This window comes from Osmia bicornis, chromosome 1 (assembly GCF_907164935.1).
Source record: "Osmia bicornis bicornis chromosome 1, iOsmBic2.1, whole genome shotgun sequence".
Taxonomy (NCBI): Eukaryota; Metazoa; Arthropoda; class Insecta; order Hymenoptera; family Megachilidae; genus Osmia; species Osmia bicornis.
The window spans coordinates 15,534,865-15,560,350 of record NC_060216.1 but is presented as its reverse complement, the minus strand read 5'-3'; the positions used below and the strand labels follow the sequence as shown (position 1 = coordinate 15,560,350).

The window sequence follows — 25,486 nt, the reverse complement described above, 5'->3', positions numbered from 1 at the left end:
TTATTAAAGCAGTCTCGAAAGGATTCGCTAATCCGTGTTATTATACGATCGCAATTATTTGAAAATGATAGCCACGGATACGCGAACCCGATCAAACGAGCCGTTCGCAACGAAAACGGACACTGGGTCGACGAAAGTCGATTCAGTTTCACCCTGATCGATTACCTCGACCGCATGATCCTCGATGGTCGCGGTAGCCTCTTTCTTAATCCCGACGATTTTTCTTCCTCCGATCTCTGCCTTGCCCCTAAATCTATCCTCGAATTTGCACACGCGTTTCATCGGTTCCGGTATTTCGTAATCAACCTTCTCCTTGCACCCGTACACTCCGATGCTGATCTTCGCCGTCGGTTGAACACCCGGAAAGCTTTTGCATCGGGTATTGTCCTGTTTCGTTCGATCGATTAATCGCCTTCTTTCAACTGGATTTAAATTCAGCTGCTCGATTATCGCTCGTATGTTCGAGGAAATGCTGCCCTCGCGATGAGACACCACCATGGTGCTGATTGTTTCAACGACTTGGCGAACGAAATGTCATAACGTCGTAAAAGGCTTCAAAGTTTTTCAACTATTTTCTGTCATCAAATCGTGTCGCACTTTCTATGTTTCGAAATCGGCCATTTGATATGCAACGACCTGATAGAAACGACAGAATAAATCTTTTTTTTTATTTAAAATTCTACTAGCAAACTTTCCAAATCTATCGACGCGATGTTTCCTCGTCGATCGATCACAAATTTGACCGTAACCGTTTACAAAGCCGATAGAAGGAGCAAACGCGTTCGCTTCTAATTACGCTACCTAGTTTTCGCGGTTAATGTATCGTTTTTCTCAGAGTTTCACGCGTGGCTTCTAGCTCGTCCTCCTTTTCTTCACCACCTCCGACTATCCTCGAGATCCTGATCGCTTCCCACGCGACCTTCCTACACCAGATGAAGATCCTCCGCGAAATTGCCCTGGCTCTTTTCGATCGCGCCAACTCGAAACAGATAAGCGGCCAGAGGAAAAGTCACGGACACGATTGTGCCTGCGTACGATATTTCACTCTGGTCGGAGAAACGCGTTCCTTCGCGTTGTTTCCTCGAAATAATCGGATAACATCTGTACGCTGAAAGGTTTTTCGAATAAAGATTTCGAAACGACGAGAAATCTGCTCGCACTTTGAACGGGTAAGTAATCAGAGAAGGATACTCTGTTTGTTAGGTGGAAAAAATGAACGATGCGAACAGTTATTATTGGATTGCTATGATTTTCAAGTCAGCTCGAGCGGCGAATGTTTGCTTGGTAAAAAGCAGGCCAAAGACGTGTGCCCACGTCGAGCGCCCACGATATTTACTCAACAATCCGCTGCTCGTCGAATCGTACGCGATTAAGAATTCTTAAACGTTTCTGTTACCGCAAACGTGCTCGCGAGCTCGTAAAGCCGAAGGAAAACACACCGGTTAAATTCGAAACCGATCGAGCCAATCGCCGCGGTAGAAAGAGCCATATATAGTCAGACGAAAGATTTCTAATTTCCAAAGGCAATTCGATACTTTGCGTTACTCGTGTAATTTAGGTAAGTAACATTTACAACTTTTCTTCCCCTTAAATTCGTGTACCAACCGGCTACCGGTCACCCGCGGTACCGATTCAACCTGTTCAACATTTTTCTCTACAAATATCGCGACAAGATGGCGAGGAAAAAGAACGAAAAGCGTAATTTTTCAACGGTTCGATACAGCTAGTTGCTAACGACTTTGTAACACACCTTCGATCGGTTTATTGCAAAATCAACGAGTCTTTCTGCACTCGGTCACACCTATGCTACCACCTGCACGATCTGTCCGTGTTTGCATTCCAACCGGATGCACGTAGGTACACTGCCGCCGGAAATTGCGGAACCTAATAATTTTCCACGAGAGAAGAGAAAGTGACGTGGACACCGTGTCGAGGAAAACTCGAACCACTTGCGTAACAGGTGATTAAAGGCAGCCGCCTGTGACGCGTTTTACCCCTGGGGGTGAAAAATCGTTTGAAAAATAACAAGCTTTCCTCGAATGGAAAAACGATCGACAAAGAATCGTTGCGTTCATTTCCATCGGTTTACGTAATACTCGTGAATCAGCTGATATTCAAGCGTGCAATATGGGTCTAAGTACAGTGGGTCGAAAAAGTATTTGTACCTCGTTTAAAATTGGAGCAAATGACTTGCGGTTTCTTGAGAAGTTATACAAATTAATTTACTAAGATATATACTAATTTACTAAAAAATTACAATTTGTCGAAATCAGGAAAACTGTTTTAAATGTTGTACAAATGCTTTTTGGACTCCACTGTATTATCTTGTTCTTTTTTTTTTTTAAACTCGATGAATCAGCCGGCTGGTTTCGTATGGTACCCCTAAATGGGTCGATGGATAGCAGACGGCCATCATTTTTCAGGATATTGATCAAACTTTGTGGCCTGCGATTATTTTTCTTCGTTTATGGTGGTACACAGTTTGATAGATTAACTGATTTCTATAGAAACTCGCGTGTCAGTCGCGTATGAGTGACATGGGAGCGAAGGTGTTTAACTCTCGAATGGCGAAATTGGGTCAAACATCTATATCCATGTTACTCGATTGTTAACGATTTGAATTTCTCGAAACTTTCCGAATGACCCTCTACCGTTCGAAGCAGCGGAGCGATGAAAATGGTAGCTAATATATTTCTCGGGCAAATTTCTCGCGATGGTAGATTGCGTCGGGAGGCTGGTTTCAGCCAGGACGTTTGACGTGGAGCGGTAATGGCGAACGAGTTGAAGAGATTAGATCTGTGGACGCATCGGTGCTCCAGATCTGATCGAGATCGACGTTAAAGTTGTTTCGCCTTGCCGTCGTTCTTCGTGCCAGTTGGCCAGTCGGTTCGCTCTGTGTATCTTATTGTGCCATCATTCGGCAATTTGCTTTAATGCTCGGCCGAGTTCTCGCTGCGCACCGTTACTTTTGCTCGCGAGGTTCGCGCGATAAACCGCGCGTTTCGCTTTTTCCAGGAGTTCCTCCTTTAGAATTTCCTTAACACTGCGATTACATTCTAGCGAATAAATAAAATGATCGTGTCGGTCGATGCGACAACCTTAATTATCTCGCAACTTTCGGTGACTGTTAATGGGACTTTTTGAAATGAAAAAAAGAAAGTTGAATCATCTGATAGAAAGCGAAATTTATCACCGACGTGTTCGCGTTTAATGAAACACCGTTGCAGAATCATCGCGGAGATATCAGTTTCAACTTCATTTTCGTTCATTTGCCTCACTTTCCATTTCCACCGGTACTATTTACTCCGTTTCCCTCGCGGATCGAACGGCAGCCAATTATCTCGACGGAGAGGAGGAATAAAAGTAGCATCGAAATAGCTACAGGCACATTTCTATCCTCAGTTTTCCAATTTCAAAATTTCCCGACCGCGAAAGGGTTAATCGATGGTTTTTCTCAGGACCCGCGACGGGGTGGGCGATGAAAAGGGAAAACGGAAAGGGGAAAGGTGGAAAAATTCGATCGATGACAGGTCGATGAAATCCGGTCGCGAGTCGGGCGCAATTAACCGGCTCGAAGTGACGAAACGCTCGCCGTGAGAACTAGGCGAACCTTAAACCGTATTCCAAGCTTGTCGCGTGCAAGTGTACGCGTTTGTGTCACTTTACCAGGGCGAGTTCTCTTTCGCTTGGAACGAGTTCTTGAGGACGCACTCGCAGCGTGACCGAGGTCGTGAGATGAAACAAAAGCACACCTGGTGATCGTGCTACGCGCGATAATAAGTAACCTGTTCGCGAATCGGTGTCGACTGAAAACACGTTCACTGCCATGGGGGTCAGCGGTGACCTCCGTTAGAAGAGCGTTCGGATTCTTCATAGCGAAGCGAATTGAAAACTCTTTTACCGTTTCGCAATTTGAATCATCCTTTTCGAGATACAAGCGATTGAAATTTCGCTTCCCTTAAAGTTCACCCCGGAAGTGATCAGAGATACTTTTAAACGAACGCGATTGAATTTAATCTCTTCAAATCTGTTGCAAAGAGAAGCGAAACAAATTTCATCACGCTTCAACGAGCGCATGAACAACGATTTTATTTCGTTTCTTAACCGGTCTACCAACGAAAGTGAAAAACATCGTACTACCTGCACAAAGATCGGCAAGAGTAAAAAAAGAAACACTTGAACAGTTGCTAAACACGTGCCGATGATTAATCATCGATTATCTTTTTTCTATTGAATCGTTAAGATACGCGTAAAAGTCCATCGAATAATTAACGCCCAATTGATAAATGAAATTATTTGCAAATGGAAAAGAAATTCGTCGCGTAAAAGGGTTAAAATCTGTAACATTTCCTGTGCCCGATTCGTCGCGGTAGATGCATTTTCACGCGAACCGCGTATCATTTTCGTCCCTCCCCCTTTCTCGCCTCTCTTTCCGTCTATTTTTTTTTCTCTCTATTTTCCTCTCTCCCTGTTTAACGACAATACCACGGAAACGCGAACACGGTGTTTGGCATGGCGTGCTAGATTTCTAACATCCTGTTAAAACATCGCGAGCCTCGTTCCGAAACAGCGAATCGAATTTTACCGAGAAATTATTGATTAATTCTGAGCATTGTATCGATAAGATAATCTTAACGTGACTGAAAAGTGTAACAAAGAGATTTCGAATACCGATTTATCGAAATCGAATCGAAATATCCTTATCGGAAGTTTCTTTTCCAATCGAAGATGGAATATGCGACAGATGGGATAGTTGAATTTCGTTTGGAGAAAGTGAAACGATCGAACGTGACAGGGTAACGTGAGATTTGTCACAGTTCTTCCGAATGAGAAAAATATATCGTCCAGCCAGTTTTATGTTTCAACTTCTGGCCTCGGCAAGCGGTCGTCTCGATTTTCAGACTCGCGTCGACGATTTCGTTGCGAGAAATCAAGCGAAACGAGTACAAAAGACTTTTCAAACGGCTTTACCCGACGTTGCGCTGAAAGTTTTGAGAATCCCAGCCGGAAAATAAACTTATTCCCGTGAGAGAACCTTGCCAAGATTTCAAGAAATTGCACCGAACGGTTCGCTTCAACGGTTCTTGCGATTTTTTTATCATTCCAAAGGTTTCGTGCAAGCTCGAGCAAACACGGTATTCCCTCCGGTCTTATAAATATTTAAATCGCGGCTGCTCGAGGCACGTAGAGTCGATAAAACTCGTCGGGAAGTCAACGACACGATCGTTTCGTTGATTTCCACGTCGTTGATCCCCTTCGAGAACTGTGCAACACATTCTGTCGGACCCGCTAAACAAATAACAATTGCTAATTCCGAGAGAGGCGTGCCTGATTTCTTGGCCTCTTCTTCGACCCGGAAGGGTTACTCGAGCAAGGTAAAAAACCAGGAGAAAACTAACTACCTTCTTTTGTATTAAAATGTAAAAAAATAAACGTAGAAAAATAGTAGAATTGCTATGAGAATATCATTGGTGCCTGATGCTTGAAATGTAATTATGTAGAAAATGAAATGTTGAGCGGCGTTGTTTGAATTGAAAAATGATTAGTTACTAGTTATTACACGTCTGGGTGTTGGAAGGAAAAAAGGAGGAAGAACAAAACGAGAACCGTTCCATCGAGTGCATACGTTTACTGAAGCGAAGGAAGAGGAAGTACGACGAATGGAGGAAGCATGCTAATTTCCATCGTCGGCTCGTACCGACATCGAGAGTCGTTTATCTGTCTTGGAATTGACCGATCGATACGGTCTGATTATTCAATACGTTCAATCTTCTCTTTTAAGCACCATGGTACACGGCGTTCCTCGAAAACTACAACTTCTGTATCCCACAGAATCTTATTTCAGTTTTAGTATAACGATATTTCAAATTTCTTTACTTTCAGTAGTAGAAAGTTAAATTTGTCGGACGCAACAGGGGCAGTCGACGTTTTAATTATTACACGTCGCACCAAACACGAGTTTTTCTACTGTGGCCTAACCACCGCAGGGAAATTGAACACGAATAGTCAGACACTGAAAGAATTTTCTTTTTTTAATTATGCTACTATATTATATTTAAGTGGTGTCGGTCGACGTGTTAAATTCAAAGATAAAATTATCATAATTTTACTAATCAGTACTAAGCACTCGGTGTTCCCAACTGATCCTGATTAAAATCGCAAAATCTTTCTATTATCGAATCAAGGCGATTAAAAAGCAGAGGAAAGAATCGCGTCGACGTAATCGAAAGAAAGTTTGCCTTAACTGTTTCCGTAACCCCTTCCCTCATTTTATCTGTATTAGATTGTATCCTCTGAATTAATTTTCAGTAACTTTCGATAAATTTTAGATAAAAATAATTCCTGCTTATGTAACATCTAAAAAAATATTATAAAAATACAAGTCCATGGCAAGTTGCTAGATTACCAAAGAAAATAATTGAATAATTAAAAAATATCTGCAAATTACGCCAAGAACCAACGTACATTTCTCCAAATTTAATCACTCGTCCACTTTTCACAAAACTTTAGCTTCACTGTTCTCCCATAAAACTGCAATCGAAGGTATCGAGTATTCGGGAGATTTATCAGGACGTTTGTCGTCCACGAGGAGGGAAGATGGAATCGCGTGTCGCTCGACGGAAACACGGGCTTCGACTGAACCGTTTCGACCTTCGTTGCCCGCGATCGATCGGAAGGTACGGGTCGACCGAACGAAGCCCTTCGCGCGAAGCTATAGGTGAGAATGAAACGGAGATAGGGAGAGATTGATAGCTGAGGGAGACGGGAAGCTTGTAACTCGTGTCGCGCGCGGAAAACGCGTCCCAGTACTACTGGCCGCGAGCGAGCGAGTCTTCCGAGTCGGAGCGGTGACTTTCGGCGGGTAGAAGTGGCACTGTCGGTCGTGGTGGTAGCACAGGTGACAGGGACGTACTATCGAGTGCCACAAATAGCGAGCGAGTAATTGAAATTTCGAAGATATCGAAAACCTTGAAAATCTAATACAGGTTTTCTGATATTCTTGATATTTTTTCAATTAGAAATTCTGTGTTCAGTTGAACACCGCGTAGGCGAGAAGGTAGATTGAAATGATAGACGAGTCCAGGAAGAGAGGAATCCTGTTAGGATACACCACTGTCGACTAATGACCCCTGGCAAGAGAAAAAGGGAGACAGCGTACGGATGGAGAAGAGTGATCTACGAGGGAATCGGACAAGCCGCGCTAACGGTGCTACCAATATTGCTGCTCGCCAGCTGTTCGCCTCCAGCAGCAAACACCGAACCTCCTCACCCTTCGTTTCGCGTTGTCCTCTTACCTAGACATTCACTTCGCTACCGACAAAACGTTTCGACACCGCGAAAACGTAGCAGAACAACGGCCTTTTTCGCTTAGAACGCGCCTTACCGGTTGCTTTCTAAATACCGCTCCTTTCGTCTCCGGCAACGCGTTCACGCTCCATCAGGATACGTCGTTTACGTTTCGCGAGCGGTGCTTCGGTTCGCCACTGACCTATCGTAACCGCTCCTTTCTCGTCGCCTTCGTCCTTTCGTAACCGAAGCGGTACGTCGCGACGCCGACTGCAGCATATATTTATTTTCATATTTATTTTGTATTAATAACTGAATACACCTGCGCCTTATGTAACAAGGAAACGAAATTCCAATTTCTGGAGACACTTACAGAAAGAGCGATTTCGAATGTGGTAATCTCCGAGAGCGAGTCGGCTGAAATTGCAGGGAATTTCGGAATATCCTGTCGCAACGGCACCGATCGTGACGAGCTTCCGTAAAAGGTAGACGATAGAATTTCCGAGGGAAAAGCAGAAAGGTAGAAATTCGAGAGGACCTGGTAGAACGTGCTCGTCGATCTTTCCACGTACGCGACCAGGCGTACCGATTTATTGGATAAACAGAGACGTTGATTTGATTCGCGGTAAAGCTTTACGTTAACGGTACCGGTACACGGTCCTCGGGAAGGATTTGTAAGGATTCTTCTGGCCTTGCTGGCATTCCCTGACGAAGGCAACGCAACGCGATAAATGCCATGCAAATACCAAACTGGCTTACGAACGGTTCGTTAGGCGATCGCGTGCAAATGTCAAAAGCCGTACGCCGATACCAGCAAAGTTAAGCTCTAGAAATCCTTTGCCAATTTTTATCTCGAATTTCTGTCGACTAATTACGCTCATCTGATGTGATTTACAAAAGCATCCCAACAGTTTGTTTAATACCTGTAAAAGTTTGGATCGAACGATTACATTAGGAAAACATAATATGTTTAAAGCAAAACGCTACGTCAGCTGTAATGAATGTATTAACAAACACTTGTCAGGTGCTTATGATAGTATCAAGTTACAGATATTCAAACGCTCTAGGTGAAAAATGTGGATCTGTTTTACCGACGCGAAGAAAAATCCTATACGGGGTGTTCGACAACAGGTGGGCAATATTTTAAGGGGGGATTCTAGGGATCAAAATAAGACGAAAATCAAGAATAACGAAATAGCGTTTGCGGCTTTGATTTCTAGTAATTAACGTTTAAAAATTCGAGTAAAAAGCGCCTGAAACCTGCAACCTGCCCAACACCGACGAATGAACGTCAGGTCAACAGGGGTCGGTACGATTCTTGGTTATGACTGTACCGACCCCTGCTGACCTGACGTTCAGTCGTCGGTGCTGGGCGGGTTGCAGTTTTCAGGCGCTTTTAACTCGAATTTTTAAACATTAACTACTGGAAAACAAAGCCGCAAACGCTACTTCGTTATTCTTGATTTTCGTCTTATTTTGATCCCTAGAATCACCCCTTAAAATTTTGCCCATCTGTTGTCGAACACCCTGTATAATTGGTTTAAATTAAGTTTTCTACTTTATCGACTATGTCACTAGTTTAATTTAATTCTCTTGAATAGCTAATTCAATTGTGTAAAGTGTAATGTAAATTAATTAGTGCAACATCACTGTTAAGTATTAATAAATTTTCTTGTATTTATTGTCTATATTCCTTCGTAAGATAAAAGTAGAGCCCTCTAGCGACGCCGCGGCGGTCTGACTAATGCTGACCGTATCTACTTACCCGGCATCGGTAAAGCAGGTTTCGTTCACTGCCGCAGTAAGTAGATACAGCCATACTTGACAAAGGGTGAACCACCCCTATCGTGTCTACCTTGAAACGGACCATTTAAAATTTCATTACCCCAAAACGGTGATTAAGAAAAATTACAATATAATTAGAGGAACCTTAATAATTTTCTAAATGACTAAAATATAGATCTATTCAAAAAAGAGGATCAAACAGCATTGAATTATAAAACAAGGTTAAATACGATCCTATTATCCTTGAATAATGATGAAGTCTGCAACCAGTGGTTGCAAATGAGCTGAATATAAATATGTACAAATTTGCATTCATGATGATAGGTGCTATATATCGTTATAAATTTGTAGAGACGATTTAAAGAGGAAAAACGCGTCTTTTCGAGTAATCCATTACTTTTCAGTGTTTTCTGTTTTTCTATCGAATCGAAAGCGAGCCAACTCGCGCCCGCCTGCAAGTATTCGACCAGATGAACCTCGGTGTAACGAGTGTTCGGGCCAAGTAACGGTAAACGCCATATCTCGTCGCTCTTATACACTGTCCTATTCACTGCGAGCTCACTCTCGAACGTTTTTTACCGCTTTAAACGACTGGCTGTTTATCATTTCGCAGCACCACCATTCCGAGTGCTTTAAATCTTCCTTTGATCCCTTTAACTTTTTCTCCAATGAACCCGTTGCACGTGGGCGCCGTTTAAATCAACCCCCTCAGATATTAACGAGCGATTATTTTCGAAATGAAAATCTCTTTCCAGCGTACATCAAACGTTCGACGCGTGTGCTCGATGTTTAAATGCTTCTGCAAAGATATAGGCTACCTTTTACGAGCAGACACGAATACGCGTAAAAGTAAACGGCTGAATCAGATAAAGCTTAACCCAGTTTTTTTTCCCTCTTTTACTCGTTCAACGCGAAACACGCCTCCGTGCAAGCGTTTTCCAATGGGCACGACGGTTCTCGATTTACACGGTACGTCGAGCATTGTTCGAACGGTTGTTGTGTCGCGGGAGGAACAATAAAAAAAGAAAAAGAAATACATACACGGGCAGATTCGTAATGGAACATTGCGGAAATAATAGCGGTTCGCTACGCGGAGAGAAGCGGAACAACGAGAGCGCCGTAAAAGGGACGCGAAACACACTTTGTCAGCGGCGAAGCTTCTTTCACCGGAACGATTTTATTCAGCTCGAAACGAGCGAATGAAAAGTATAAATTCGATAGAAAATAATAGGATATCTAGCGTTCGCTTTGATTAATTGATCACTGATCAGCCAATTAGATTTTAATTGGTCAGCCGATCGATTAGAGAACGAGACGATACTTTAGATGATTAGGGATTAAAGCGATGATAACCGGTATATATCTATCGATGTTAACAGCTTTTTTTTCTCGTCGTTAAAAACCAGTCGCGCGTGGAAAATTCTTTCACAAGTATTGGATGCAATCGACGGGAAGATTTTTCCGAGTCGTTGACGCGGGCTGACGCGAAACGATGAAAATTAACCGGTCTCTATCGGTCACCATTCGCCACCTGTTGCCCGCAGAAATTCGTCGTTCGATACTGATTTACGAGCCGCCCATTACCGCGATATATCAACGTTGGAAACGAATGGCTGGACCGTTAGAGAATGCTTGGAGAATTAAAAGAGTACTCACCTTCGCCTGATTCTCTTCTCCGTTTATTTCCTGCTTCTCGTAGCCGATGAAACGATTCTGAAAATCAATAATTTCACGTTTTTTTAAATCTATCGATATTTTTTGACGCGATAAGAGCGGTCCAATTTGGTCGACGATAAAAAGCGATAACGGATATCGAGGATAGCGTAAACGTTCGTTACATGTACCACCGGTAAGATCGTAAATATAAATGACGCAACGAATGAAAGTAGTTAGTAACGAGACGTCAGAGACCGAGAGAACGTATCTCTGAAACTCAGGATAGAGAGAAAGTTGAACCGACTGACAGAACGCTTCCTTCTTACCCCTGCTCTCTTGTTCCGAAATTTCGTCGCGACCGATGCGAAGAATAAAACTTTGTCCCAGAATTTTCGCAAGCCGTTTTCCTTCTTCTCGGCCATCTTATTCTTCACCGTCCAACGCGACACTAATTATTTTCCTCGAAGCAAATTTCAACTACGTGAACTTGCTGATAATTAACACACCGATAAGCTGGTATACACCGTGTAATAATTTTGTCAATTTCAATTCCGGTTGCATTTGTCAAAATTATTCGGCTTCTGATTCGCCACTACCAGCTGTCAACGCGTTAAGAAAAGCGAAAGATCTGACGCGAGTTGTGACAAAACTGACTTCGCGAACGCGACTACGGCGATTACTAGGAATGGTAAAGAATTCATTGTTGCTATCTTACCTCGGCGGTTTCCTGCTGATAACGTTCACTGACAGCCTGAAACGCAAAAACGAAACGTGACATCAGATCTGACGAATAATATACAAGTTAATACACGTGGAATCTAATCCGTCATTTAGAAATTCTTCGATAACAATAACTGCTTTGTATTACGATCATTACATCTGTTTCAAAGTCAAAGTCGCAATCTTATCATTCAAGAGACTTGTAATTTGTGCTTCTATTTCAATTTCTATGGTAAAACATCTACTCTTCTTTTTTTAAGTCTAGTCTTTTACCGAGACGACTTTCTTTTCGGTCTTACTTTCGTATCAAGATAAAAGCTCGGAGAAAAATTGATGTCTCCTAGAGGTGAACGACCGCCTAAAAGTCTCCAATTTTTTTCTGACAAACATTTAATCGAACGTCTGGATACTCACGTGTACGGCACTGTTGGTATCCGAGGAAGTTGCGGAGGCTAGCTGGTTCCGGTTCTCTATGACCGTCTTTATTTGCTCGAGCACCTGCAAACGAACCGCACGTACTTTCAGCAATTATCCACAATGCTACCGGTAATTATCGTTTCAGTAAAGCCCGTCTGTCCCAGATTCCAACTGTGACGGCTTTATTAAAACGGTAATTTAAAAATAATGAAATAAAGAGAAAAAAAAAAAAGCGTTTTCTAAGCGGACCGCTTCCGTTTCAAACCAACTATTTACGGACTTTTCTCTTTCCCAGCGTGGTTTCGGTCTCGTTGTTCGTTCTACCGGTAAAATTATACAACAACGAGGCGTATCAACGCGTTTCTTCTCGAGTATTGCCGATTTTTCAAGCAAACGCCGTATATTGGAAAAAATTACCCGAAGTGATATCCTGTGCCTCTGAACAACGTGCTGATTGTACTCCTTGTGCTCGATCTCGTTGCTCTTTCTCGACTGCCTTCGCTGAAAAGATAAAGAGAAAATAAAATGAAACAGCCTGCTCGCGAAACAACATCCCGCGGTTTTCCGCGAACGTGAAAACAATCCGTAGACTTTCCTCGTCTATCAGAACGGAACGCGCTTTTTTTCTCCGTTCGCGAGTAGAAAGGATCGAGCAGCCAACAGTTTCTATAGTTTTTACGAAGCTTCGATTTTTCCCGGTAAAACATCCTCGACTCGCTTTCGAGCAGAGATACAAATCTCCTCGGTTATATGCAGATTCGCAGCTGGGCCAGCAGCTGAATGAAATAAGTTTCCCTTCTGTCGGACGAAATTCGTTTCGCTCTCTCACGAACGTCCCTGTTCGTGACAACGAAATAGAAACGGAATTCTCTCCTCGAGCGGATGATTTCAGAGATTCCTGTAAACGCTAGCACGCGACGACAATTATATAGAACAAAGAACGCGTGGAATCTTGGCCGATCAACGGTGGAGCTATGACAATGGTGTTGCTCTCTTCCAGTGTAAAAGCTGCTTAATTTTTATCGAGAATTCAAACGGTTGGATCGTTAACAAGGTATTAGTCAGAAGGTGAGACGAAGCCGAGGAAATTGGAAGACGAGTCACGGCCGATTCTGGACATGTGTAACCGCCTTAACTGGATTCGCGCGTGCTTAGCATACCTCGATCGGCATTACGCTCATTGGATAACGAGAATAACGTCTCCCCTGCGTCTGTGTTTATCATTCCTCGCTCGGCTCTCGCGAATTATATCAATCATCTCGAATGAAATCTGGCGCGATTATTTTTAGGCTGATCAAACATGTCATCTCGAAAGATTAATCGTACGTAGCAAACGAGTGACTCGAACGTTTACATATCCGAGCTGATTAGGAAATTGAAGGAACAAAAGGTGGATTTTTAATCAAGTCCTCCAGTTTCGCGGAGGGTCTCAAAGGATCTACGGTGATTCAAGGATTCAACGAGTCGTAAATAAAAGAAGGTACCAACCTCGAGGGTAGCCAGGCTAGCCAACGACGAAAGAGGTCGAGTATGAGGAACCTCTCCGGGGAAAACGCTGTCGTGCGACACGGACAATTTTCCAGCTCCTCCTCGTAACTTCGCGAATGAATCCTCTGTCCTTCTAAGGAATACGCTGAAAAATAAATGTAAACAGTCTCGTCAATCGTAGAGGAACGATCCTAGGTACACGGTTTCTCTATATCCTTTTTATGGTTCGTTCGGAATAGTCTAGCTACTATAAAAGCAGCAAATAACCAATTGTTTACCGAAAATCGAAGGCTCGATCGAGCATTTAATCCAGCGTGAAACGACCGACTTATCAGGGAACAGTGGCAATCGAGTTAGCACGATAAAGGACAGTAGGTCAGGTAAGTATCGAGCAGCGTGCGTGTGCGTTTTTACACGCTCCTACTCGCGATTTTTCGCGCGACAAAGCTAAGCTGAACAAGCGATCCAACTGGGTCAAGGATATTGACATTGCATCGACGCGCCGATCGCATTTCTTTTCTCCTCTGTTTACAGTCCAAGTATGAATGAATACGGTAGAAAATGAATCGAAGACTAAATTGCAAAAGGTTGAGCCAAGCGATAAAGAGGTAGATATTTACTGTTTGAAGGAACGACGTGACTTGGAAGTCGTCGTCAGCTTGTATCTTTTCGACGTGCGCGTATTTTGCCCGCTGAAACGATAATAAGACACGCAACTAGTCTCCCTAGAATAATTTCGAGTCAACTCGTCTTCGTCGATCTACAGATTAACACGTTGAACGCCATGGGGGTTCAACTTACACACGCCTGAATAAATTAAAAGAAAACAATAGAAAAATTTAGCTTGAAATTTGAAAATTAATTATCACTATTCTTAGTAATTAGAGCTGTGACGTTCAACGTGTTAACCCTTTGCGGTCGGCAGATTTCTCTGCTGGGAGCAGCAGCTAGTGATTTTTCCCTAATTGGTTTAAAAAACACAAAATTTTCTCGGTGGTAAAATAAGCTAACTTTTTGTTAATTTCAATTTTCCTCAATTGCCCTTTCGAGACGTCGAGACACTGGCGACGCCGACCGCAAAGGATTAAAGTATCAAGCGCGAAGGTTTGAAAATTGTTTCGTGCCAAGCGTTTGACAGGAAATAAGAGAAAGAAAAAAAAGGTGGCTGACCTTTCGCGATCGCAGGAGTCAGTGAGGAGTTCGCTGGCGCTCCTGCTGCGAGCCTCCTCGGCGCGTCCCGCGGGATGTCTGTCGGTGATGTCCTCCCTCGGGAGTCGCGCGAGCTCCGCGTCCCTGTCCGCATGGCTGGCAACCAATCTGATATCGGCTGCACCCCGGCTCTTACGCCGGAAGATCTTCCTCAAGCCGCGAAGAGGATGGAAGCGTCTCTTCTTCGTCTCTGCGAATGCCAGAAATCAGGCCGGTCCGTCAAACGTGCGATCGCTGTGCGGTGATCGCGCGATCGTAAAGAAACAGCCAATTAGTCGATCGGCTTTATCTCGCCTCCGCTTTCTCTCGAGATTACGCAACGCGCGCAACGTTGCGACCGCGATATTTCCACTTAGACTCGACCAAATATTCGAGTCACCGTGGAAACTCGATAGGAAAAAGAGTTTTCTTTGAATTTAGGAATTCGAAGGGGTTTTGTAGGCGTTTAGTGGAGGAGGAAGGCCACGAGTCTTCCTGAACGCCCTTAATTTGGGTCAGCGACCGCCAGGTGGCGGCGGGATTGAGTCTATTCTCGCTGGCGGTCCCTCGGTATGCGATTATAAGTTCCGAAAAGCTGGGTTATAGGCGTCTGGAGCAGGGATCGTCTGTCGCCAACCCCACTGACGAGTCTGGCAGACGATTCCGATAATACGGGATGAATTCTCCAAATTTTTGGAGTCACTTAGGCACAATCTATTCGCGATATCATTGTCTCTTTTACAAAAGATTAATAAAGCCAACTCGACGTATGATTCACACTGTTATTTACACTTAACAAACCTGATACGAAAACTAAGAACATGATTCTGTGTCTATAATGATTCACCTAGTAATGAACCAATTTAGTTCTCTAGACGGATCTACTCCGAGGAACATAGGAAAATATCGTCTCTGTTACTTGAAACACCATGAGCGTGTCTCGGCTTCGAGCACGGAGGAGAACAATAGCACCTTATCGAAGAAACAAGCGCGACACAAGGGTGCAAGGGTGTGCGGGGTAAGCAAAAAATAATACGAGTGGTCGAGAGAGCGACGTGGCACTCGTTAACGCACGACTGCCTTTTAATTGCAGGGTATCGATGGAAAAAGGGTGGCAGCAAAGAGGTCGGAGGAAAAAAAAAAGAAAAAAGCCCAAAGCAGCGAGGGTCGCGTCGGTGCAAAGCGTCGACCTTTTCAATCGTCGAAAAGGCACGAAGAATGAAAAGCGAAGGGTGCCGGATTCGAAGGGTAGAACGGCACCCTTCTACGTCCTTAGTCACGATTAACACTTTCTACCCTGCCAACATCGCGAAAAGCGATCCTTTGCCCGAAAATATGCAGAAACAAAAGGTTAACACTGCGCGACTAATCAAACTCGGATGAATCTCTGAAGCAAATTATGTTATCGCGTTGCAAGCGAGAAGAAAAATGCAAACTGGATTCAAGTTACCAAAAAAGTTCTCGAACTCCTCGTAGAATTGCATCCCGATGGATCTTCTTCTAGGGTTAGTAAATCGTGAATACCACCTTGCAATGAACTGACTACCATTTGGTATCGCGTTGGGAATGATTCCGATAAGATTACAAGTTTTACACGAGATAACTCTACCTTATGACACTCCATATATGGTAAAAATCTAGAAATCTACCATATGATACAATATTGTAAAATTAATATCGGTAGGTTTACTTTCCGAAGATTCTATTTTTTTTCATAAGTGCAACGATTCCTTTTTTTTTTAATGAAACTTTATGCTGATCATGCGACATTGCTGTTACATGAACTTTCTTTTACCTTGATAAATCAAGAAAAATCTTGCGATTATTTATCATCGCTTTTTTCTTAAAAAACTTGAAGATTATTTATCATCGATAAGATACACGTTTCATTGTTACTATTTACAAGTGGACTGTGTAATGTGATTCTATGATCGACGAAGGTTGAACTTGGCGGTTTTCCGATTTCATCCCCTTCCTCTAACCCGATTGGTAGAATCCCTTCATCGGGCTGGATTAACCGAATGCTGAACTTTGTATTTTGCAAGGGTAAACACGATTGGTAAAGACTGAGATTACGTATAATAAAAATTGCTGTAAGTCTTCTAAAGCAGAAGTCGCTTTACCATTCGCTAGAAGTGAAAAGCTACGAAAAACGATGCTGGATCTCTTTCGAAGAGGGTTCGTCAGGGAAGAGGCGATCCAGCCGAATTTCGACGAGGAAAGGTGCGCTACCCACGCGTCGGCGAGCAAGAACACACGGTTATTTACAGAAATCGCGAAACTAGGCCATGGCCAATCGTGAAATGAATGGCCAGTCGAACGCGCTCGTATTTACTCGAGGCTGAAGCTTACGAGGAATTACTGGATTTCCAATTACCGCTTAGATTCTATCTCGGTACGAGTGCTCGTGTTTCGCTCTTCGATGGAATAAATTAAAACGATCCGTGAAAGCGTGACAAAAGGACAACTCGAAATTCAAGTGTCGCGTAATCGGAGAGAAACTCCGATTTTATTATTATTTCAGCTCAAAGCTTTGCAGCGTTAAAGGAGAAACTATCGATCTCTTTTAGAATTTTCTCGGTAAGAGTTCCTCTTCGCACCCCCCCTCCAATTGACTCAAAAATTATCAGGCAAACATCTCATGAGTTGTAGGTCAAAAAAACATTAATTTAAAAACATAAAAACTAAAAATTTCCGCGCCACGTGATTCTATTATGCATGAGAAGTTTGCCTGGTAATTTTTGAGACAATTGGAAGAAGGGGTGCTAAGTGGAACTTCATCAATTTCTTCGATTATATTTCTATTTTAGAATAAAATTAAAAAAAATAAAATATAAGACTGTTTCTCGCGTGTACTTGACACTACGAACGAGTGTGCTTTTCACGCATCAGCAATGGCGACCTCGCTGAAGCGTGAAAAATAACGTCACGCGCGAATCGTTCGACGCAGATCCGTCCGAAGGTAACAAAAACATCTGTCTCTATGTTCTCAACAACTTCGAACCACCGGCTCCTCCTCCTCTTCCACCTGCTGACATTTACGTAATCATCGGTTGCCTAATTTTCATCGAGATATCCAGCGGATAATCGAAAACTACACGGTTTACGTTGCGTCCTGTTTCACCGGCCGACCATTTGTCGGGTCTACGTAGTTACGCTTAGCTCGAGGATCGAAAGGCGAATTCTTCGAGTAATAAAGATTCGTCGTGCTCTATTTTAACCAGCCATACCGCCGACCGTTTTGCAATGCAAACGTTTGAATACCGCGTGCACGTGGAAGGAAAGGCTAAGTTCTCCGTTTCGATACGGTTCGATCACTCGGAAAGTTTTGAGAAAATGAGTGTACGCGTTTAGAGGAAAGGAAAGGGAAGGCAGTGAGTCTCCCCGGGACACCCTTAGCTCGGGTCGGTGACCGCCAGGTGGCAGCGGGATTGAGTCTGTTCTCGCTAGGGGTCCCCCGGCATGCGATTATAGGACTCGTCTGTGACGATTCCAAGAAGAAACTCGCCCTTTTCTCTCCCTACACGAATAATTTCGCAGGAAATCTAAGGAGCGAGGTATCTTGCAAATTTCCCTCCAAGTTAATCGTCAGAACTGATTGAGATATTAGCTAACAAGTTAATCTAGCTGTAGGAGTCAGTCGTCTACTAGAAGCTAATGAAAATAAAGAGGTGGTTGACCCCTCCTCTCGGAAATGCAACGTCCCGTGTAACGGGTAACCAACAGTCACGTTCCTCTGACGACAATAAATAAAGGGCACTCCGTTGAATTACCCTTTAATAACTCGTTGGAAACCGCAAGTCTACACTCCGTGACAAAACGATAAGACAATTGGTGGAACACAATCCTTGTGACGCGTCGTCGAGCGCAAACGATTCTCAACAACGTCGAACGGATATTTTGAAGAAAATTCCTCGCGGTAACAAGGAGAACGAAATCAACAATCACACCGGGGAAACTTTCACCTTAATTCCCCTCGTAGGAAACTTGGAAACTTTTGACGCGTTTTCTAAACGAGAAAAACGGGAGATGCCACGCACGCGATCGATCGTTATGCGATTATAATCAATGATAATTAACGAAGATATCTTTCTTCCGTTTCCCTAAGTTTCATATACTTTCGCGATATGCGAACGAATTTAAAGGAAATATTTCCCGCTCGATAGGAGGTGGGTAGATTGGAATAGTATGAAAATTGCAGAATCGATAGGATACGAAGCGGGGAGAATGTGCAGTTTACATAAATCCGTTTTTCATAGCACGGCTGGTTTGCTAGCGACGTAATCCACGTCTGAGACCTTGAAAATGCGATCCTCCAGCGAAACGTCGTTTTCCAATGCCTACGTCTAGACCGTCGTAGCCGTGGGCATGCGATATTACTTTAATCTCTCCTCGCTACTTCCATCATCCGTCCTGATGTCTCGATGAATACGGTAGAACTTCATTTGTACCAAGGAAATTTCATTCAACGATTCGCATTAACCTCTTGACGCCCTTAGCCACATGTGTGAAATCATGCGGCCACAAATGTGGACGAAATAAAATGAATATTAGCGGTTGTTATCGAAGGTTATTATGGAAATTAGGGAAAGGGTGCCGAAGATAAATTGGTATCTGAATACAAACCTTTCGGAAGCGGATCGACGCTGTTCTGCGCGGAGAATTCGGCGACACCGAGACTTCGATGGTGTTGCTGTTGATGATGATGGTTCTGAGGAGGAGGCGATGCCTCTCTGACACAGCCCATCAATGTTAAAGCACCACCGACTCCACCTCCTCCTCCTCCTCCGCCACCCCCGCCCCCGGTGGCGGTGTTAGTCGACATCCTGCTGTTCTGAAACACCCCGAAGAACCAGACCGCGACGTAAGATTCTCTGACGCGTTGATACCATGCCGTGAGAAAGGAATTCTCAGCTCTTTTCCAACTCTTCCAGCCGTCCATATTTTTTTTCTCTCTCTCTCGCCTTTTCTCGACCACCGATTCTTTCCCCTTTCTATATACGTAGTTGCACGAGACACGTTAACTATACTCGGACAATTCGAGGATATCGATCTGTACCAGCTGACCTTAGTCTCCGTTCACACCGACCTTGTACCCAGCGACCGGTTCCACTGGGAACGGTGGAAGCTGAATTGGTAACTGGAATTAAGCGTACGCTTTGTCAAACCTATCTGTTTAAGCCGGTACAATAGATTACCATGATGGGGTTGAAGGGAAGGTTCGAAATTCGTTGTCGTTTTACAAATTTCTCAACACTAGGTCGTTGAAACACTTTGATTATTTCTACGGTGCACTGATCACTCGAAATGTTCTTTTATAAAAAGAAATCCTACTTTCGCGAATCGGAGAAAACAGCAAAGGCCGAGAGTATCACATTCGACGTCACTGAGTCCCTCCTTCAGGCGATTCCAAGGTACAAGGTCACTAGTCTCACTCGCACGATCTAATCACCCAGTTATCCGAGTTGACCCACTGGGTGATCCAAAAGGAGCTCGTTTACTTCGTTGAAGAATCGTCGAAAGACGTTGAGGGTAAGAAAAGAGGGAAAGTATCAGACGCGGAAGTGGAAGATTCGCGGACGCGAGTGTGTCCCTCTCGAGGGTGCGTGTCCATGTAGAACGAAGCCTTCCTTGTCTGCGACACGCTCACCGAGAGACGAACCAGCCGTTGCGACCTCTCCGTGTCGACGGGTTTTCTCTCTGTAGCAATGGGTCAGGAGATGGTCTCCATGGTAACTGCAGCAAGAGAGCGAGGGGTGCTGAAACGAGACGGTATCCGTGCATCGATTGCACCCTCTGCTGCTGCTGCTGCTGCTGCTGCCGGATGACCCTGACCTTCGCACAGCTGACGAGCGCGTCTGGTCCGTAGTCGGTGTGCAGCACCGCGGGACGTGCAAGGTTGTCGGGCGAAATTAACGCTCCCGGTTCTCGTTAACGTATCGTCACGGCTCGCGTTACACCTTTGACAATCTCGAGGTCCTTTTAAATATCCCCTGTTGCTCTTCTACCTCGCAGCAAATGCAACGATAACTATGCAAAAGTCTCGCCCTGCACGCTTGGGTGCAACTTGATTGGGTTCCTCTCGATTGACACCTTGAGAAGCTACCCTAATTTCAGGCAGGGAACTAGGGAAACTAATATGCCGTGCAGGAATGTTTTCCTGTATTAATCTTTAACCCTTTCCTCAATATTTACACTTCCCTAGGGCAATTTTTCAGATTCACGTAAAATGGCTATAACGTCGGAACTATTGATCATGTCTGACAACGGCTGGCGCCTAATTTTTACTGTACAACGCGTTTTAACCCCTCGACATACAATGACATTCGTTTCATGTGCCATTGTAGACTTGACAGTATATGCTACTAATTTATTATTTTATAATGTTACTTAATTATATATCAACCTGATTAAATGTTCAAATTTCAAAATAAAATCTTCTGTTTCTAAGCTTGCACGAAACTGTTCAGTTGAGCGAAATTAAATAGTATTTTTCGGACGCATCAAATTCCTATTTGTGGGTCAAGGGGTTAAGTGTCTCCTGCTCTCTACCAATAGTATGCAAAAGACGCGTCTCCCGCAATTAACGACGAGTTAACTCGTCATCCTCGGTTAACAGGTGAACACTTTGAAAACGTCCTGCACAAAATAAAAGAGAAAGTGCGCGCGTATGATTCGACGCGGCTTTAATTATCGTGTCAAACATGAAAAAGTGAAACCCGGCTGTTCAAGATCGAAATCCTCCAATCGTTTCTCGCTTTTACTAGAAATTCAACCTTTCTTCTTTAAAAAAAACAGTGTCGTAATCAGCGTGGTCGAGTCGCGAGAGACGATTTTTCACGACTCGTAAATCGTTCGATAACGATGGAGGCTGAGAGGTGGAAAATCGACGCGTAATTGCAAGCTTCCGGTTCTACCGAACAATTACAGCCGTGCAACCGTCTACTCTCTTCCTTCAAATATCTCATTTTCCATGCCTTTTATTGCTTTTCAAGACAATGGAACACTGGTTCTTTAATCTCTCTCGATGCAGATCAAATTTGATGAAATATTTTGACAAAAGCAGAGAACGTAAAATATAAAATGGTACTCACTTTAAATAGGAACCGACATGATAGATACGGTTCGTGTTGCCGTGCCCCGAATATCTGTAATCAGAATACAAAAATCTATGTTATTTTAATATCATGAAAAAAAACTGGAAAAGAAGTTTGATACGTTATCCAAGAGTTAGGCGAGTCGCATCGAGGGTTAACAGGGTTTGAGGAAACGTTTGCTGGAAAAAGGGCAGTCGGTAAAAGGGAAAGGAGCATAACTTGCAAGTTAATGAATGGATCCCGACGAGTGATCTATTCCGTGTCTAGGATCCTCGTAGATCTTTCGCCTGCCACGCCCAGACGCGACAGAATTTCAAGCGTCTATTTATAAAGAGTGAACGAACCGCATGGAAGCGGCCGACACGAAACGCATCGGGTCAAAACGTTTGTGCGTGAGCGTATATCATGCTGATCCGATTAATTCTGGGATGAGTAGCATGGAGAAGAAAAAAAAATAGGGATCATCGACATAATTCGTGTTTCGTGCCTCTGATATTCGCGGCTGGATATAATTATCCGCGTTGCGCGTCGCTCTTCTGCAAACAGAGAAAGTGTCAACCTTTTCATTTTTGCAATATTCATACAGATCGATAATTAAGGAACTTGTAAGAAAGTATAAAAAGTATAAAGTGTTAATAATTCGAGAGATTTAACGCGTAAAGAAAGGAAGCTTTGAAAATCCACGAGACGGAGGACAATGGGCGATGAGTGGCCCGGAAGTAGCAGAAGAGAGGAGTCGTGCATTTCTCTTTTTCGAAGGGACTTTCCCGGCTGCTTCTAGCTGCTTATTTAAGAAACGTCTGCACTGAAACGAGTACCATCGGGTGTATTTTCGTCCGAACGGTATGAAAGCAGCGTAGAAAATAGTTGCGGCTTCTCTTCGCTCGAAAGAGCCTCTCGATTCAAGCGAGAGATACAGTTGCATCTCTATTTTCCGTTGTGATTCAAAGAAGGAGGAATCGTTTGTTTCTTCTTCCATGCTCCTCTTGTTTCTTAAGAGTTTCCGCTTCGAAACGACGGGAAAACGGCAACTTCTCCGTTTTAATGCGTTGACAATAGTAGGAATGGTGTTGCATCGAAAGAATTCAACATCAAAATTCGAAATTCAAAAGGGAAACGCGAAGAGGATGCAGAAGAGCGAATACGTGCGAGGACACTGGGGTGTTATACAGGGTGTCCCAGCCCAAATGTGACATACCTCTTATTCCGTAAATAATAATGATTCGGCCAAAACATAGTTTCCATTTTACTCAATTTTCCTAATTTTCATATCAACAATTTTTTGTATCATTAATAGTTACGGACAGCTCTGTCACGCTTGGGCTGGGACACCCTGTATGTACATCGTCCGCCAGTGGGTATTGCCTGTTCTTTTGTTTTCTTCCAGCGAATAATCACGAATACCGTGGAACAACCGGTCGCAATTGCTTCCTTCTTTCGACTTTTCTCATTTCCCGATGCGTTCTTTCCCGCTGGAACGGGATTAACTCTCGAGATTTGAATTCGTTTCTCTTTCTTTTTTTTGTAATTACTTGCCGACGTATTGTTTCATTCGTTTTGCCCGACAATGTTTAACGACGAGTCTGAAACGTGGCTTATTGAAATCCGGAGGATTCCTTTCGACTCGGATTCCCCTGTATTGGTCGTTATCACGGGTTTACTGATAACGAGCCGGGCGTGGGCGGCGAACGACCGAAGAGAATCAACTCGATGTACCGTTAAAAGATTCATAATAATTTCTTCGCTTATAAAAAGCACAGCCGAGTAAATAGATAAGGGCTGTATCGTCTAGAATTACTTTCTTTCTTTCTTCTGTCCGAAAATGAAAATGAGTCACGGCGTCTCTGGCGTCTCTAGCACGCAGCTACGAGTTCTAAAAGAGCCATTTCGGAAATTGACCGTCGGCCCATCGAGTAACACGACCCTATGGGAGTTGCCGAGGGAACGAAGGGCGTACACCACGATAAGAAGAAATTAAATTAGAGTCGTTATCGTCTTCGAACGAAGTAAAGCATTCGGAGCCGCTTTTGCCTTCGTACCGGAGTGCGATGACCCTTGTGATCGAACGACGCACCGCGATGCATTATCTTCAGATTTATTCCCGGCAAATGAAACGGGATCGAACGCAGATCCCATCGGATCGAAATAAAATTAACCCGTTAGAAGCTGTACAGCAATTGCCACGCCTGAGAAATTAACCACTTAGGCGAATAGCTTGCTATTCCCGACAAATTTATCGGTCGATTGTTTTCGGAAACCAGCCCGTTGACAATCTAGTCAAAATAGTAGAATTGAAAGCGAAGACATTCTATAGACCGCCCACGTATCAAAGCGCACCTCGAGGATCCTGATTTTATGTAAATCACCGTTGCCACCCACGATTCAATGAATCCTTTCAATTCAACGAAGATTCCACGCGGAGATTCCATTTCCATTTCGAAAAGCCAAAACGTTCGTCGCAATGCGCTCTTTATAAATCGTATAAACATTCTCTTCTTAAACGCGGCAGCAAACTCGAAGCGTGGCGAGGGAAAAAAAAATTCCGCTCGGTACGCGTTGAATCAGAGAGGTCATACTAATTAACAGTCACCGGCTGAGTCTAGCGGGTAACTCGAGAGATCGCTTCAGAAATGGTTCAACCGCGAATAAAGGAAACGGCTGGTCGAGTTCGTGAGTCACGTTTATTGTTCATCGTTTAAGCAACCTACTACGCGACGCCTTTCTCCGTCTGAATTAACAACACCAGCTTTTCTCGTCAGTCATAAAAGAAAACGAACAGTCTCGAACGGGCACGGCCAATGTTGCGTTAACATTTCGATCCGACCGCATCATCGGTGAACAGCGACCGCCGTATCTTCGCAACAATTTACTTTTATCAGCCTGCATAGCCGATTAGCTCGTTAACACGTTTCCCTAGAAGATTCCGGGGAATTTCGTTGACTCCGAGTCCGGTCGGTTTCGATGACTCAGTGTCGCTTTGACCCCCGTATGGCCAACCCGACCACTATCGAGAGTGTCTCGAGTTATCGTTAGTTGACTACTCTACTTACGTCCTTTGTATCAATCAACGAAAATTAGATTCTCCTTCGCGCTACGCGTCACCGATATATAAAAGAGCCTTTCTCGGCTTAATGAGAAAATGGTCAGGGAAATTGGATCATCGTCCCTGGGAGTAGGCTAACGTGAAATTCACGATACGCTCTCGAGATTCATTAACGAATTCATCTTCCTTGAAAGTAATTTTTATCCATGGTCAAACCAATTTTCAATTGATATTTGCAGAAAAAGAGTCCTGTACAAACGGAACGTTTCACGTATCGATAACGAGAAGGAAAACTGTGTCCTCATTTATCAAAGGGCGTTTAAAGGGAACTGCTGTTGGTTACTTAACGAGCGCGCTAATTATCTGTTCCATTTAGAAATCCATAAGACGCGAGAGACATTTCTGTCCGTTCGGTTTCTCGGAATGCGTCTGGCATTCCAGAGAGGAGATCGACAAATCGCCAGTCACCGCTTTGCCTCGGACGAGATGAAAATGGAAAACGAGGTCTGAACGCGAAATTTTACCGCGTCAGAGGAAAGTACGAGCTGGATTTATATGCAAGTTGGTAAAAAAAGAAGGGAAAAAACTCGCGAGAAATGTTGGGCGAAAGTGTTATAACGGTTGAACGAGCCGAACGAAACCAACTCGGCGACGTTAAAAAGGAAACGAGGTAAATATACTGGCGCTGAAAAGTGTTAGGACACTTGTCGTATTTCACCCAAATGCGAATACACCGATAAGTCACGTGTAACCCGGAAAATTAACGACGAGAAACAGACTGCTGAAGTTGCAGCTTTTTCTTCAC

The 25,486-nt window shown here is 43.7% G+C and overlaps 2 protein-coding genes across 9 annotated transcripts in view; one reads left to right on the top strand and one right to left on the bottom strand.

The window, feature by feature from the left end:
* Positions 1-25,486, bottom strand: part of LOC114876194 (myosin-3-like) — a 43,847-nt gene that overhangs the window by 5,295 nt on the left and 13,066 nt on the right. For 2 of the 8 annotated variants that reach the window (XM_046287443.1, XM_046287449.1), the window contains exons 1-8: positions 19,168-20,209; positions 14,524-14,752; positions 13,974-14,045; positions 13,354-13,498; positions 12,283-12,366; positions 11,863-11,946; positions 11,444-11,479; positions 10,729-10,785 (exon numbers count right to left, since the gene is read on the bottom strand). In XM_046287443.1, the coding sequence (XP_046143399.1) occupies positions 10,729-10,785; positions 11,444-11,479; positions 11,863-11,946; positions 12,283-12,366; positions 13,354-13,498; positions 13,974-14,045; positions 14,524-14,752; positions 19,168-19,483 (1,023 nt within the window). In that variant the 5' untranslated portion in view covers positions 19,484-20,209. Of the gene's footprint in view, positions 1-165; positions 637-801; positions 2,606-6,465; positions 6,607-10,728; positions 10,786-11,443; positions 11,480-11,862; positions 11,947-12,282; positions 12,367-13,353; positions 13,499-13,973; positions 14,046-14,523; positions 14,753-15,991; positions 16,101-19,167; positions 20,210-21,635; positions 21,690-25,486 lie in introns of those variants that run through there. The other 6 variants (XM_046287446.1, XM_046287454.1, XM_046287445.1 and 3 more) reach the window with 6 other exon arrangements.
* Positions 14,665-15,981, top strand: LOC123988238. Its single transcript, XM_046287478.1, has 2 exons — positions 14,665-15,559; positions 15,635-15,981. Exons 1-2 carry the CDS (start codon positions 15,380-15,382, stop codon positions 15,761-15,763), a joined length of 309 nt encoding a protein of 102 aa, XP_046143434.1. The 5' UTR covers positions 14,665-15,379; the 3' UTR covers positions 15,764-15,981.

Excerpts from the sequence above, each read along its gene's own strand:
- LOC123988238 (XM_046287478.1), top strand. The coding sequence starts at position 15,380 with ATGATTCACCTAGTAATGAACCAATTTAGTTCTCTAGACGGATCTACT. Across the intron at positions 15,560-15,634 it reads AGGGTGCAAGGGTGTGCGGG|GGTATCGATGGAAAAAGGGT; the intron begins GTAAGCAAAAAA and ends TTTTAATTGCAG.